The sequence below is a fragment of the Lethenteron reissneri genome, chromosome 60 (genome assembly GCF_015708825.2).
Source record: "Lethenteron reissneri isolate LAM-NWPU_2019-01 chromosome 60, ASM1570882v1, whole genome shotgun sequence".
Lineage (NCBI taxonomy): Eukaryota > Metazoa > Chordata > Hyperoartia > Petromyzontiformes > Petromyzontidae > Lethenteron > Lethenteron reissneri.
In genome coordinates, this window is record NC_083838.1 from 4,056,316 (window position 1) to 4,072,547 (window position 16,232).

Genomic DNA, 16,232 nt, shown 5'->3' on the forward strand with positions numbered 1-16,232 from the left:
GCGAAGCGGTACAAATCGGAATCGACTCCGTTTGTTGTTAATCGCTTAAAGCGATTCCGGGTGGCGCGTTTACTTACGCGGATGGGCGATTCCCATTAAAAGAATAAAGTCGATTCCATAATCGATTCCCTTTACATGATTTAACAGATTCGATTTAGATTCCAGCCTTTCTATTGTGTTTTAAGAACGGCTTATTGTTGGGCAAATACTAAAGACTGAGCTGATCATAAAAAAAAAAACTACGTACAGAAACAAAAGAAAACATTAACTGAAGGTTCCGAATATTTTGTGGTTGCTGAATGTGAATCAAATACTTTAGGATACTGACATTACGATATCACAATTTAAACTAAAAATATATTAAATAAAGTTAACGGACCAATGAATGATAGCAATTCAAATCTTTAAGGGCAAAAATACAACTTTTCACAATAACCAATTCGCACGAAAAATGATGTCTCCAACAGCAGTTTGCAGTACATACCTTTAATTAAATACAAAAAACGATTACGATTTAAATTCCATGATCAAGTTCATGTATTAGGTATAGCCCTGTGAGCCATTGGGCTCTTGAATCGGGTGCAAACGCAACAAACAAAAAACTAAAACATGAACAAAAAACATCTTAAAGTGAATATGTGACTAAGTGCAAACAGAAAATCCAAGAACAGACAGCAAAATATTGCAGAAAAATCACCGTACACAAAAATGTGCAAAAATCCCAGTGGGTTGCAAGTCAAACAACAACAACAACCACAAGACAACTTAGATTAAGGCCATCAGTCTAACTCTGTTACTACAACAAACAAACATGGCCAAACCAATAAACTTTTCGAAATCACCAAAATAAAGCCATGAAAGCAATGAAACAGCAGTGATCATAGGAACTGTTACGGAATTTTCACAATAAACGACATAAACAACATGTACCACCAAAAACCCTGCAGCCATAGCTGGCTGCATGAGTCACTCCACAACAGCACAGCAGGAGCATCAGTCTGAATATTATAATTTTTCAATGCACCTTTAAGATCAGCACACTAAATTAAAACACAGGTCACGGGCAACGGGGATGTATTTGAAATTCATCGTGTGCGAGATGTTAACCACCTCGCCAGGTATGCAGGAGGTTCACGGTTTCTATCTAACTCCTGCTGCTGTTACCCACCACGTTAAAAACGTGCACTGCTGATAGACACAGGCAAGCCCAGGTGCGAGTTTTATACTCGTAGGAACCTCCTGGTTACACCAGCCCACAGGGGATTATTGTGTCCGTCCGTCGTGCAGGGAGGGCTGGGTGGGGAGGGGAGGGGCTGGGTGGGGAGGGGAGGGGCTGGGTGGGGAGGGGAGGGGCTGGGTGGGGAGGGTGGGGAGGGGCTGGGTGGAGGGAGGGGGTGGGAGGGGAGGAGGGAGGGAGGGCTGGGTGGGGAGGGGATGGGTGGGGAGGGAGGGGCTGGGTGGGGAGGGTGGGGAGGGGAGGGTGGGGAGGGTGGGGAGGGAGGGGCTGGGTGGGGAGGGGAGGGTGGGGAGGGAGGGGCTGGGTGGGGAGGGGAGGGTGGGGAGCGGCTGGGTGGGGAGGTGGGGAGGGGAGGGTGGGGGAGGGTGGGGAGGGAGGGGCTGGGTGGGGAGGGTGGGGAGGGGCTGGGTGGGGAGGGGAGGGTGGGAGGGGAGGGGAGGGAGGGGCTGGGTGGGGAGGGAGGGGCTGGGTGGGGAGGGGAGGGTGGGAGGGGAGGGTGGGGAGGGGCTGGGTGGGGAGGGGAGGGTGGGGAGGGAGGGGCTGGGTGGGGAGGGGCTGGGTGGGAAGGGAGGGGCTGGGTGGGGAGGGTGGGGAGGGGCTAGGTGGGGAGGGAGGGGCTGGGTGGGGAAGGTGGGGAGGGGCTGGGTGGGGAGGGGCTGGGTGGGGAGGGGGAGTAAAAAAATATTTGAAACGGCTGTTACGCCGTGTGGACCTGAAAACTCAATTTGCATGTACAAGAATACGCGGTAAACCGTGTGGGTTGGCAGGTGTGCCTTTCTGAAGAACACGCAGAACCACCACAAAGTATTTCCCATAAAGATGCTAAATTCCTCTTGATATGCAAATTATTTTGTCAAGGCGCTCTTCTTCCCCCCCTCCAACCCAGCTTAAATATACGCTCCAAGCTTGGTGGTGTTTCATTCTTCACCTGAGGACGGCTGCTTGCATTGTAGCCGAAACGTCGTGAGAATTGTATTTTATTATGTGAAAAATGTATTAATTTATTATTTCCCTTCTACGTGACTCTAAAAATAATAAAATAATAAAACATAATAAAATAATTGCCTTTATTTATTTTATTATGTTTTATTTTCATTATTGTATTATTTCCCTTCTACGTGATGACTTTACCGAAAGAACCAAGAAGATGAATCCCTGCAGTCACGAAAGCTTTACATCGAAACTTTGAAATCAAGTTTTGCCGTTTCACAATCACCACACACTGCTACTCAGATGTTGTGGAGGACAAAACAAGTAGTTCTAAGGGGCCGTCCATAAATGACGTCACACACCTGGGGGGGGGGGGGGTCAGACATTTGTGACGATGTGTGACGAAGGGGGGGGGGGGTTCCGGTTCGGTGATTCTGCACTTGCTCTATTACTATAGTACTGTACCGCCTTCAATTTTATGAACGACTGGGTGTTTAAGGTTAGGGGCCGTCCATAAATGATGTCACGCACCTGGGGGGGGGGAGTCAGACATTTGTGACGATGTTTGACGAGGATTGGGGTTGTGACGTCACCTCAAAATGCGCAACTTTAAATAAATATAGACAACACGTTCTACTTAATTAAATAGACTTTTTAATAAATCTTTTCTCCTACAACATCAGAGTGCAGCGACACATTAAATACGCACTACAATGACAATAATTTAAAGCGATTTAAAGCATGTTATTTTTTTTTGGGGGGGGGGGGGCAGAGCTTTGTGACGTCATATTTGAGGTTGGGGGGGGTCTGACTTTTTGTGACGCCGTGTGACTAGGGGGGGGAGGGGGGTCAAACATCGTCCAAAATCGCGTGCGACGTCATTTATGGACGTCCCCTAAAGAAATCACGTGTGGTTAGTGCAAACTTGATGTCGTGCAAAAAAAAAGTGTCAACTTGGTGCCTGAACATCTAATTATTGACGGAATATTGTCTCCTCGTGGTGCGTGACGCGTGACGTCGTGGGACGCAGTCGCACGCAACTTCTTATCCGGTGACGAGGGTGGGCGGTGAAGCTTTTGTTGAATCCTTTGTCGCGCTGCTTTTCTCTTTGTCTTTCGCTCCGGGTTTTGTGTCGAGTGTAACGTCTCTAATGGCAACGCAACTTAGCGCGCGAACCTTGAATTCACTTTGCATCATAAAACACATGTGTAATCAAGGTCGTTGAGGCGACTTCTGGAATCCGGTCTTTTATTCAACTTGCATTACAGCTTTCCTTCACGCTGCTGACAGGCAGCGTGAGAGGGACAGATAGAGAGACGCACTGCCACGTGGCAACCCGGAGCCCCGCTCCCGCGTGGCCCCCTTCCTGCGTTCGTTCCGGTTCTGACCACGTGTCGTTCGTCTCCACCCCTATTTAATACCCGGGTCACATGGTACGTTTCCACCAATCCTGGTTAGCCTCTATGGAATATTCCAGGCTCCCTCGTAAGTTCCCGGAACCACGCCCCTGACTCGTCTCCCCATTGGCTGTGGCCAAAGCCAGCAGAACCAATCATCTACAAACAGCTGTCACCATGACGTCAGGACCACGCCCCTGACTCGTCTCCCCATTGGCTGTGGCCAAAGCCAGCAGAACCAATCATCTACAAACAGCTGTCACCATGACGTCAGGACCACGCCCCTGACTCGTCTCCCCATTGGCTGTGGCTAAAGCCAGCAGAACCAATCATCTACTTGCAGCTGTCACCTTTCCATTACGTCAGGGCCACGCCCCTAGGCTTCCCCCCATTGGCTATAGACCAGGACCGGCAGAGCCAATCATCATGACGAGTTGTGATATGTCAGTGAGCCGGATATATCCTCACATTACACATGCACAGGCGGACACAGCAATGCGTTCACGCTTTCAAACTCATTTTACAGGAAATCTAGTCTGTGTCTCATTGGGATGTCCTCCAGAGATGATATCCAAGACCGACCTTGGCACATATCTTTTGTTCAGTGCTAAATTACACTTTAGCGTGTATACGAGGCTGCATAAACATCTATTTTTTTAAATCTTCAAATGTGTAAAGACTTGACAAACTTCTCTTGAGATGGCTGTTTATTGAAGACGCGTTCACTTGACATCAGGCGGAGACCCCCACTGCAACAGCCCCAAGTCTCCCGCGCATCTCCCTTTTATATACCGACACGAGGCCACAACCCCCCTTCCCGAACCTTCTCACTGACTCTGGACGCTCGCTCCACCGGCAGACTCCACCGTCCTCTTCCGTCACCTGACCACGCTCCCTTATCGATCATTCCCGTAGCCACCAGTCCCTTCACACTCACCACTGATACCCCTGTCATCACCTCCCGTGGCCACCAGTCCCTTCACACTCACAGCTGATACCCCTGTCATTACCTCCCATGGCCACCAGTCCCTTCACACTCACAGCTGACTCCCCTGTCATTACCTCCCGTAGCCACCAGTCCCTTCACATTCACAACTGACTCCCCTGTCATTATCTCTCGTGGCCACCAGTCCCTTCGCACTCACAACTGACTCCCCTGTCATTACCTCCCGTAGCCACCAGTCCCTTCGCACTCACAACTGACTCCCCTGTCATTATCTCTCGTGGCCACCAGTCCCTTCGCACTCACAGCTGACTCCCCTGTCATTACCTCCTGTAGCCACCAGTCCCTTCGCTCTCAAAACTGACTCCCCTGTCATTACCTCCCGTAGCCACCAGTCCCTTCGCACTCACACCTGACTCCCCTGTCATTATCTCTCGTGGCCACCAGTCCCTTCGCACTCACAGCTGACTCCCCTGTCATTACCTCCTGTAGCCACCAGTCCCTTCGCTCTCAAAACTGACTCCCCTGTCATTACCTCCCGTAGCCACCAGTACCTTCTCACTCACAATTGATACCCCTCTCATTACTTCCCGTGGCCACCAGTCCCTTCGCACTAACAACTGACTCCCCTGTTATTACCTCCCGTGGCCACCAGTCCCTTCGCACTCACAACTGATACCCCTGTCATTACCTCCCGTGGCCACCAGTCCCTTCGCAGTCACAACTGGCTCCCCTCTCATTACCTCCCGTAGCCACTAGTCCCTTCGTTCTCACAACTGACTCCCCTGTCATTACCTCCCGTGGCCACCAGTCGCTTCACACTCACAGCTGACTCCCCTGTCATTACCTCCTGTGGCCACTAGTCCTTTCCCTCTCACAACTGACTCCCCTGTCATTACCACCCGTAGCCACCAGTCCCTTCGCACTCACAACTGATACCCCTGTCATTACCTCCCGTGGCCACCAGTCCCTTCGCACTCACGACTGACTCCCCTGTCATTACTTCCTGTGGCCACCAGTCCCTTCGTTCTCACAACTGACTCCCCTGTCATTACCTCCCGTGGCCACCAGTCCCTTCGCACTCACAACTGATACCCCTGCCATTACCTCCCGTAGCCACCAGTACCTTCTCACTCACAATTGATACCCCTCTCATTACTTCCCGTGGCCACCAGTCCCTTCGCACTAACAACTGACTCCCCTGTTATTACCTCCCGTGGCCACCAGTCCCTTCGCACTCACAACTGATACCCCTGTCATTACCTCCCGTGGCCACCAGTCCCTTCGCAGTCACAACTGGCTCCCCTCTCATTACCTCCCGTAGCCACCAGTCCCTTCGTTCTCACAACTGACTCCCCTGTCATTACCTCCCGTGGCCACCAGTCGCTTCACACTCACAGCTGACTCCCCTGTCATTACCTCCCGTGGCCACTAGTCCTTTCCCTCTCACAACTGACTCCCCTGTCATTACCACCCGTAGCCACCAGTCCCTTCGCACTCACAACTGATACCCCTGTCATTACCTCCCGTGGCCACCAGTCCCTTCGCACTCACGACTGACTCCCCTGTCATTACCTCCTGTGGCCACCAGTCCCTTCGTTCTCACAACTGACTCCCCTGTCATTACCTCCCGTGGCCACCAGTCCCTTCGCACTCACAACTGATACCCCTGTTATTACCTCCCGTAGCCACCAGTCCCTTCGCTCTCACAACTGACTCCCCTGTCATTACCTCCCGTGGCCACCAGTCCCTTCGCACTCACAACTGATACCCCTGTCATTACCTCCCGTGGCCACCAGTCCCTTCGCTCTCACAACTGACTCCCCTGTCATTACCACCCGTGGCCACTAGTCCACTCACACCGCGTGTAGACTCCACTGTCATTAGAAATGTAAGTTAAGAGTGCCATGCACTTCAACTATTAATGCGTCACTTAGTCACGGTTTCAACCCCAACTATTGTTGGGGTTGAAACCGTGACTAAGTGTTACAACACGTTGATTTAATAAATAGCAGAGGCAATCGATTTGGAATAACGTTTTTATTTCTGTAAGCAATCACCAAATCCCAAAATCAGTTGCGAACCCAATGTTAAACATTCTTATTATCACGGATTTATTTAACCAAATCTTCGTGGCATTTCTATAGGGTTGTCCATAAGCAACTTCCTGCTTTGAAAAAGCGGTATTTTGTGTTAAACTATTTTTTTTTGCAGAAATAAAGTAGAAGCCTGGGAGTTTATGAGGCATCGGTTATACACCTCAGCAGCGTGCAATAACAGTTGAAATTTATTTTCAGATTCTTTTTCTTCAATTATTTCAACACGGAGAGACTATCATAGATATTCGAAGAGCGGAACGGCTCCCAACTCCGCACCGTTTTCAGGCGTTGATGTCCCGATTTTGGGAATCAGAAACAACGGCGGACACAAAGCGTTGTTGGCAGACCTCGAACCGGGTCGATCTCCGACTTCGCCACAAGTTTTGAGGAGAGTGACGGAAAATGCTGGTGAAAGAGCACGGATTTGGCAACGCAATGCAGGCGGTCGTTTAGAAGATATTATTTTTCACGTGTAATCATATCAAATCTATATATTTTAAATAATTTTTCATAATTCGGATCTGTCCCGTAAACAAGACCAAATTAGTTACTACTTCAGCCGACCCGTACGTTGGAGAGTAAATCCACTCGCCAACATACTCCCTCGCCTGGTATACAGGAGATCGTATATTTGGAAGTTGACATGTGTAGTGGCATAGAATAAGTATTGTAACAGCATAGCGCTGGCTGCTGGCGGGGAAGGGGATCTGCGGCTTACAGCAGCCCTGACGTCAGCAGGCCACGTGACACACCAGAGGGGATATTTGGGGTAAATATTACAGAAGGGGCACGTGGGGGAAGCCAATGAACCTGTTAGTAGGTTCTAGAGAGGGGACGTGGCCGGGGCGGAGCGAGGCCATGCCGGGAGCATAAAAGGGGGCCCTTAGCGAGAGCTCGGGGCTGTCGTTTGTAGTGGGAGCCCCGTTGTGTTGTTGAAGATCGTCGCAACCCACGTACAGTTGTGTATAAGCGAGCGACAGAAGAGTGTCTACCAGCGTAGGCTGTGTATTGTGCCGAGGGTGCTTGGTTAAATAAAAGAAGGGCCTCCAACTCTTAGCGTCTCCGAGTTAAGTCACCACTACACATGTTCTCCCTGTGGTCGCGTGGTTTTTAGAATCAACATACGTTTAGAGTATTTGGCTGCTATAAATTTGCACATGATGAACCACGTCGTTGAGTTATCATTTGTGGCCAGGCCACTTATGAAAAAGAACTACATTGATCAGTGGGCCTTGGTTTAGCTACACAAATGGATGAATGTTCTTTGAGTATGGCAGGCAGAGAGTGTTTAATGATGACGAGTCTCCCCTTGGCCTGATTGAGGGTGGTTTCATTAATAAATTTCGGGTCAAAGAGATTGAAAACACCCTCACTCTTCATGCTCCGCGCACCCACCTTCTTTGCCAGGCTCGATTTATTTCCCAGGAAGAAGTGGTTGAGCTCCCCTTTCCCCATGCTCTGAATCAGGAGATCCATGAGCTCGTCAAGGCGGGCATTCAGGTTCGTTGCGGTGTCTTCCCACTGGGTTGGGTTCGTGTGCGTGAGCAGGTGGAGGAAGGCCGTCTTCAGGTGGTACGAGCAGATTCCACTCGCGAACTGCGACGTCTCCTCCAGCCGAGTGTCGTGCTCCCGCAGGTACTTGAGGATCTTCAGGGTCTTCAGGTGGCAGGAAGAGCTCGGAAGCTGATTCAGGATGTCTTTCTCGAAGACCGAGAACGACAGCCTCCAGAGAAGCTGTTCTGGGACAATCTTCAAAGGCTTGGCCACCACGTAGAGACCATCCCCAATGTAGACCGCAAGAACCAGGTCCACGCAGATTTCATTGCCAGGGCTGAGAGTTATGACGAGCGTACGGGCTGGTTGGTAGCCTGTAAACTTCACATCAAATCTAACCAGATCTCGTATGTTGTTCATTGCTTGGTCTACTAATGACTGAAACCAATGATATACCTTTGATGGGATCAGGTATCCGCCTTCGGTGAATTTATTTTCAAATTGACTTGGTGGTGTTGATACTTTCTCGGGCCTTTGCAATTGTTTGTGTCGCTCGACTTTTAATTGGCGATAGCCACCTGGTACACTGGCATGTGAGATCGGGACAAAGTTGAATTCAGGGTGAAAGAGAGGAATCATAAAATCCAGCTCCATATCTCCCCGAACTTTGAGTCCTTCGTAAGAGCTGCCGGTGGGAATGAATTCATCTGCAATGACGGGTTCCAAGCCTGGCTGTTGAAGTTTTCTCATCTCTTGCAGGAGTTTCCTCACCTCTCGATTAGCAGTGTTGATGTGGCCTTCGAGCTGTTTAGGTGGGAATTCAACTTTCTTTTTGTAGAATCTATTAAGTTCGTCCAGATGATCGGTGCCAGACGCCATTGTCGGAGTAGTTCACTGCAACACAATTTTTTTTGTTAATTACTGTTAACCGTTAAAAGTTGACCTCAAATGTATTGACTTGTGTGATTCCTATCAAGCATTATTATTTTGATTTAAAGCTTTCGTGACTGCAGGGATTCATATTTTTTATTGTTTTATATTTATATTATTTTATTATTTCCCTTCTACGTGACTATACCGAAAGAACCAAGAATAAGTATTATTATATATAGTATATAATGACATAATGTTGAGCATTACACACCACCGTCGCATTTTCGTTTTTTTAGATTGCATTTGTTGTTGGAAAGACAAAAGTGGTTGTTATATTTAATTAAGGACGGGGCAGACCCCATGACAGATGTGACAGAGCCTTGCAACGTTCTGACCTGCCTCTACTGGAAATCTGTGAAAAGAGCTTAATAGCTCATCGGATTCCTCCAGGACAAATACATATTCTGATTCTGTACTGCTGAACATGCAAAATCTGCCTCTGATCAATAATGGAATGTATCCTTAATACTTCACAGGCAAAAAAATCCTCATCATTTTTGCAATGCCATCTGCACCTTAACTGCAGGCCAAATTCAACATTGCTCTGGTCGCCAGGGGGTGCCCCAAGGTCAGAGTGCAATGCAAAGACCCTCAATTCCGTGATATACATTATTTTGTGATGGTGTGTTGGCAGTGGCGCACCAGCATAATTAGCAGAAAAACAACAATAACACTGCCTTAACATGTTTTTCATATTCTAGATTTGAAGTTTTCGTGGCTGCAAGGATCCATACGTTTTGGTTTTTTTGGTAAAGTCACGTAGGTGAAAAAATAAAAAAGATTAAAAAAAATATTTTTTTTAATAAGAACTAAATTAAATAACGACGTTTCGGAAGCAACACAAGCTTCCGTCATCAGGTGGGACAACCACAGCAAGAAACAAAATTACTCTAAAATTAATGTATTTAATAAGCCACATTTTGGGCAATTGCCATTCAAAGAAGGGCCATTTCTTGAAACATTACCTAATAAATATTTATGACACTGCTATTGATGAATGCGAGTTTTTTTTTTTACGTGTGCTTACAAGTGGGCTTCTTAAGTGTTGTGAAGTGATGATCTGGGCCCAGTCACCAATCACTATGCAAAATGCTCATCACATTACATTTGGCTCTGCACTTGATTGAAATGAAATCACTAGCTCGGACCTAAATGCCAATGTCGATGACATCAGCATTAGGCCTGCTGGCCGCATTTACAACATTACATTTTGCTGTTGCTGCCCGCTGCAATAATTTGATCGCTTCAAATTTCGATTTAAAGCTTTCGTGACTGCAGGGATTCGTGTTCTTGGTTCTTTCGGTAAAGTCACGTAGAAGGAAAATAATAAAATAATACAAATTTAACATAATAAAATAATTCTCACGACGTTTCGGCCAGAACGCAAGCAGCACCTGAGGACGGCTGCCTGCGTTGTGGCCAAAACGTCGTGAGAATTGTATTTTATTATGTTTTATTTTTATTATTTTGTTATTTCCCTTCTACGTGACTTTACCGAAAGAACCAAGAACATGAATTTTTATCGCTGTTTTCTTTCGTTTCTAGAAAACAGAAAGGGTTCGTGGTCGAAGCGCTCCTCCCGTATACTGGAGTTTTACCTTTCCCTCTGGCCACGTGGCTTGTGTTTTACAACGAGACTTGGCAACTCTGGGCTCAAAAGCTAAAACGTTTATTTGTGTGAGACAGTGCTAGTGGGGGGAGGGGGGGTAATGCTTGGGGTTTGTGTAAGGTTCGTGGTGGGTGGAGACAGTGTCATAATATTTATTTTCCTGGAGCAATCAGATGAGATATAAAGCTTTTTTTTCTCACAGATGTCCAGTCGGGGGCGGATAAGGACGTTACCGCAACAAACAGTACAAAAACACGATAGCAGTGCAAAGTGCAACAAAGGTAAACACATGTGTGATGTGAGCGCCGTCTCCTGTAATATTGCGGGGCGCACATGGGTTATACAGCTACGGCTTATCTCGAGTAGAGATTAAACTGGTAGGAACCTCCTGGTTACACCAGCCCACAGGGGATTTTTGTGTCCGTCCTCAGGTAGGAACGTTGGGTTGCTCGGTCCTCAGGTGAGGGCGGCTGCTTGCGTTGTGGCCGAAACTTCGTGAGAATTGTATTTTATTATATTTTATTTTTATTATTTTGTTACTTCCCTTCTACGTGACTTTACCGAAAGAACCAAGAAGACTTTAGCCAGGAATTTAATAAACAACTTGAATTTCTACCGTGTCGGAGCCACTCATTTCACATGTGCAGATGCCGAGCACCTTTGCTCACCACGTGTGCATGTTTCTATTCTTGAATCTGACCCTTTACTTAAGGTGTTCTTTAACGTATTTGTCCCGAGACTGCATTGGAAAGTTGCCAGGCACAGGGAGAAATCCACCACTGTCACTGGGCAAAGTGTCGAGGCAGTCATCAAATTCACCGTCTTATTTTATGTTTTTGGTGGTAACTACCTCGCCTGGTATGCAGTAGGTCGTGGGTTCGATCTCGTCCCTGAAGTCCGCTGTGTGTTTGGAGTTTGCGATGTCTTTCTCTCCGTGGTCGCGTGGATTTTTTTTCAGGTACGAACGCTACAACAACAGACGATACAAAAAAATGATAGTAGGCGAGGGTTAGATAAGGTCATCGTCACATGGTGAGTCTGTTTCCTCATTCGCCACCTTACTAGTTGTAAGACGTGGCAACAATAAAATGAGTTTATAATCGTGACGGAGAGAAAACGGCGAAGCGCCACTCACAACCATTCGCATCGCCCCTCGCTATCCTAAAACGGTGGGAAGAAAACAAATGGCTCTGCCCCTTTGTACCACGATGGGCAAATTGTAAGCTTTGATTTAAAGCTTTCGTGATTGCAGGGATTCATATTCTTGTTTTTTTCGGTAAAGTCACGTAGAAGGGAAATAATGAAATAATAAAAATGTAAAACAAAAAAATGTCTCACGACGTTTCGACTGCAACAAAAGCAATCATCATCAGGTGTGAAATCCACAGCAAGATTTCACACCTTATGATGATTGTCGTGAGAATTTGTATTTTTTTATATTTTTATTATTTTATTAATTTGAAAAATTTCTTGCTGTGGATTTCACACCTGATGATGATTGCTTTTGTTGCAATCAAGACGTCGTGAGAATTTGTATTGTTTTATATTGGTATTATTTTATTATTTCCCTTCTACGTGACATTACCAAAAGAACCAAGAAGATTACCGATTGCCTTTGTCGGTTGGAGGTGGGTTTAGATTTACGCAATCTAACCCCACAAAAATACTTGATTATGAACGACAGTTTCTTTTTTAAAACATTTTTAACTGAGAAACGAAGGGAGCTGCCAAAAGCGGTGTTCACGGTTACCACACCGATCCGATTCCATCTCCCGGTGCGGCAATTGAAACCAAATTGCACGCAGTTGCCCACCTCGTAGTATGAGTACAGCACATCATGTGGTGGGCTAAAATGTGGGTACACCCAGGGGCGGTTTCTTCATTAGGGCGATTGGGCGACGCACCACCAATGTCATTAAACCACAGAGTCACGCTAGCCGTCACTGTCAGCCTCTGGATATAGTCCAATCAGCGTCATGCTACGTTCTGTGGAGTACCGCCTCTTTTTGGGCGATTTCACTCCGGCTGAGAATCGCCCAGAGTCTTCCCATAGACTTACATTCAAAGTTTTTTTTTTTCGAACGGGGGCGCTGCAATGCATTCTCTATGGCTTCCGGGAGGGCTCGCCCTAACGTGCTTACGTCATCATACGTGCTTACGTCATCATACGTAAGCACGTTTCATCCAACAATATAATTTGTCGCCACCTAGTGGAATCTTTAATAAAAGAAACTTGAGTGGTTTGTTTTAATAGTGAGTATAGAAACAAACAAGGAGATGTATTGCAAGAGTCACTTTATTTTTCATTAATATTAAAGAAGTGAAGTTGCCTTTACATGCTTACGCTGTTAATTTATCCATTGCATGGGTGGACCTTATCCTTATCAATCATCCAGACATTTGCCCCCCCCTGAGAGATTTTGCAGGAGCCGCCACTGCCCAGCAGGTGCCACGGGTCGACTTACCCTCTCGAGCAGTGGTTCTCACCCTCGTTTGACTCCTGGTGCCCCTTGTTGATTTGTGTGTCAACCGAGTGCAAAATGTTTCCCAGTTTACCCAAAACCTCAGCCGAGATCTGCCCTTGGGGTTTGGTGGTGGCGGCGCCGATTGAACGGTTCGCAAAGTGGTCCCCAAAGTTGCTCGCAGTAGAGAGTCTCGAAACGCCGCCCCTGTTGACATTCCACCGAGATGGATTACCGGCTCCTGGACCTTTGATCGACGGGTCAATGTTCATCAAACCCGGACGTTTACTCGCTGGCTGCTACTGCTGCGTCCATGAATAGAAATACTGTACGGTACAAACGACGAGCCATCTGCAATGTTGGCAGCAAAGATGATTTTGCAACGTTCCCTAAGATGCTTTTTATTTCGCAATACAGGAAGCACACACACACACACAAATTGAGATGTGATAATTGTTTTTTTACCATTTTATCTGGCAACAAAATTGACACCTTTTTTTTACAAGGAGTCATGTTTGCATTAACCACAATACCTGCAGTCAGAATGCAAACAAAAAACACAACTCTGATAATGTATGCACTGTCCTTGAAATTGATTGGTCCACACCCGAGACAGCTTTCTTTAGAGCCTAGTCTCACCAGATGACGCCAAAACGCGCACAACTCAAGGACAATGCACTATCAGAGTATGAGAGCTCGGGGTAAGCATTCTGACTGCAGGTATTGTGGTTAATGCAAACATAACTCCTTGTAAAAAAAGGTGTCAGTTTTGTTGCCAGATAAAATGGCAAAAAAACAATTATTATATTTTGCAACTGGCAAATGAGGTTCCAATGGTGTAAATTGAGATGTGTGAGAAGTCGTATAACATACCGGTGGCGTGTATCCACACACAGGAACTTGGAATAAATATCTTCCTGTTATCTGCAATATCACATATCGGGGAAGGGGGTGGGCGGCAATGTATATTTAAATCACCAATCTGCATACTCTTCCCTGTAAAATGAGGGTTAGGTGTTTACTTACATTCCACACAACGACGCGCACAATCACTGTGAATCGTTAGTGACCAAAACGTCTTTGAGCTCACTTCCTCTTTCTTTTTCTTCTTCAGGAACTGCCACCAGCCACCATCGCGACATCGGATGGGTTATACGTGGCACGCCGTGGAGACGAGAACGACACGTAGGCCTTAGCGACCAATATCTACAATAGTAGAGGTTTATGGGTTATATTGCGTATTACGACGTTTCGATTGCAACACAAGCAATCATCATCAGGCATGAAAGAAATAGCAACAAAAATCTAACTAGAAAACTATAGACAGACATACAAGCAGACAGACACATATCGGCACAAAGAGAGAGGTCGTTTGTAGAAACGGCCTCTCTCTTTGTGCTGATATGTGTCCTCTCTCTGTGTGTCCTTGTGATGTCTGTCTGCTTGTGTGTCAGTCTATAGTTTTCTAGTTAGATTTTTGTTGCTATTTCTTTCATGCCTGATGATGATTGCTTGTGTTGCAATCGAAACGTCGTAATATGCTATTATTCAATTTATTATTTTATCTTTAGACGTGACTTAACCGAAAGAACCAAAGAATAAATCCTGCAGTCACGAAAGCTCCAAAATTAAGATAGATTGCGTATATATATAAACGCGTCGTGAAACCCACTACAGCCAATTAGTAAGGGCTGTCACGTGAACAGAAAATGGGAATTTGTTACCAATCTGTAACCCAGTCTTGGAGCGTGACAAAAAACAAAGTCGCTCCGCTTGATTCCAGTGTCCAATATTACATACACGACGTTAAGCACCACGTACATACAACTTAATCAAAATCACTGCACGGAAATACATCACCCCCAAGTCTGCGAGATTGAAGCGGGGTGCAGTGAATGCGGTAACTTTTAAAAAAACAGGATGCTTATATTTGTCTTATTTGTATGCGTATTTATGCCAAATATTATTTCCAACAACAACCACAAGACAACTTAGATTATGGCCATCAGTCTAACTCTGTACTACATGGCCAAACCGAAAAACTTTTAAAAAATCACCAAAATGAAGCCATAAAAGCAATGAAACAGTGATCATAGGAACTGTGACGGAATTTTCACAATAAACGACATAAACAACATGTACTACAAAAACCCTGCAGCCATAGCTGGCTGCATGAGTCACTCCACAACAGCAGCAGGAGCATCAGTCGGATTATCAACATTTTTCAATGCACCTTTAAGATCAGCACACTAAATCAAAACACAGATCATACTTTGCAGCGATTATCCGGAGCGAAACATTGTATTTTAGGCCACTAAATTGCACTGGCAGCTAGGGGTGTACAACAACTCCTCTAGAGCAGTTTTGAGTGAAGATCTCATAGGTAGTGATTCAAGTTGCAGTTTATTGGCAGTGGTTGTGATAGAAACCGCGAACCGCCTGCGTACCTGCGCAAGGTGGTTAACATCTCGCACACGATGGATTCCAAATGCATCGTGGATCACTCACCAGCATCAACGATGCCCTCTGGTTCAGCTGGGCGAGGCTGAACGCGGAGCAGCGCTGTTACCGGCTTTATTTATATTCGCGTCACCCGAAGGGGGGCAACGTAGTTTCTCGGAAAGGCGGTCAGAGAGAGGCAGTCAGCCGTGTCACGAAACGTGACGTGGCCGTGGGCGCAAAGCGACGCTCCCAAATTGCAAAGAGCGATCCGACAAGCGATTCGTCGCTACCATTCTCCCCCCCCCCACCTCACCCCCCTTGTGTCGTATTTCCACGTTGCCCTCTGTGTGTGTTCAGGTTGTACATGAAGCAGTGGCGTAGTAGCAAAAGTAGCTACATGTGTCTGCTTGGTTCTTTCGGTAAAGTCACGTGGAAGGGAAATAATACAATAATACAAATAAAACATGATAAAATAATTGTGATAATTATTTTATGAAGTTTATTTTTATTATTTTATTATTTTTAAAGCTTTCGTTACTGCAGGGATTCATCTTGTTGGTTCTTTCGGTAAAGTCACGTAAAATAATTGTGAGAATTATTTTATAATGTTTATTACTATTATTTTATTATTTGCCTTCTACGTGACTTTACCGAAAGAACCAAGAAGATGAATCCCTGCAGTCACG

The 16,232-nt window shown here is 46.3% G+C and overlaps 1 protein-coding gene across 2 annotated transcripts; it reads right to left on the reverse strand.

The window, feature by feature from the left end:
- Positions 1-6,532: 6,532 nt before the first annotated feature.
- LOC133357960 (inositol 1,4,5-trisphosphate receptor-interacting protein-like) lies at positions 6,533-15,736 on the reverse strand. 2 transcript variants are annotated; one of them, XM_061576181.1, is made up of 4 exons: positions 15,613-15,736; positions 13,978-14,028; positions 11,493-11,609; positions 6,533-8,994 (listed from the first exon to the last, which is right to left on the reverse strand). In XM_061576181.1, exon 4 carries the CDS (start codon positions 8,977-8,979, stop codon positions 7,807-7,809), a length of 1,173 nt encoding a protein of 390 aa, XP_061432165.1. In that variant the 5' UTR covers positions 8,980-8,994; positions 11,493-11,609; positions 13,978-14,028; positions 15,613-15,736; the 3' UTR covers positions 6,533-7,806. The 2 variants fall into 2 exon arrangements, with proteins under 2 accessions (XP_061432165.1, XP_061432166.1); XM_061576182.1 differs by having other exon boundaries at positions 15,552-15,648.
- Between the last annotated feature and the right edge of the window lie 496 nt (positions 15,737-16,232).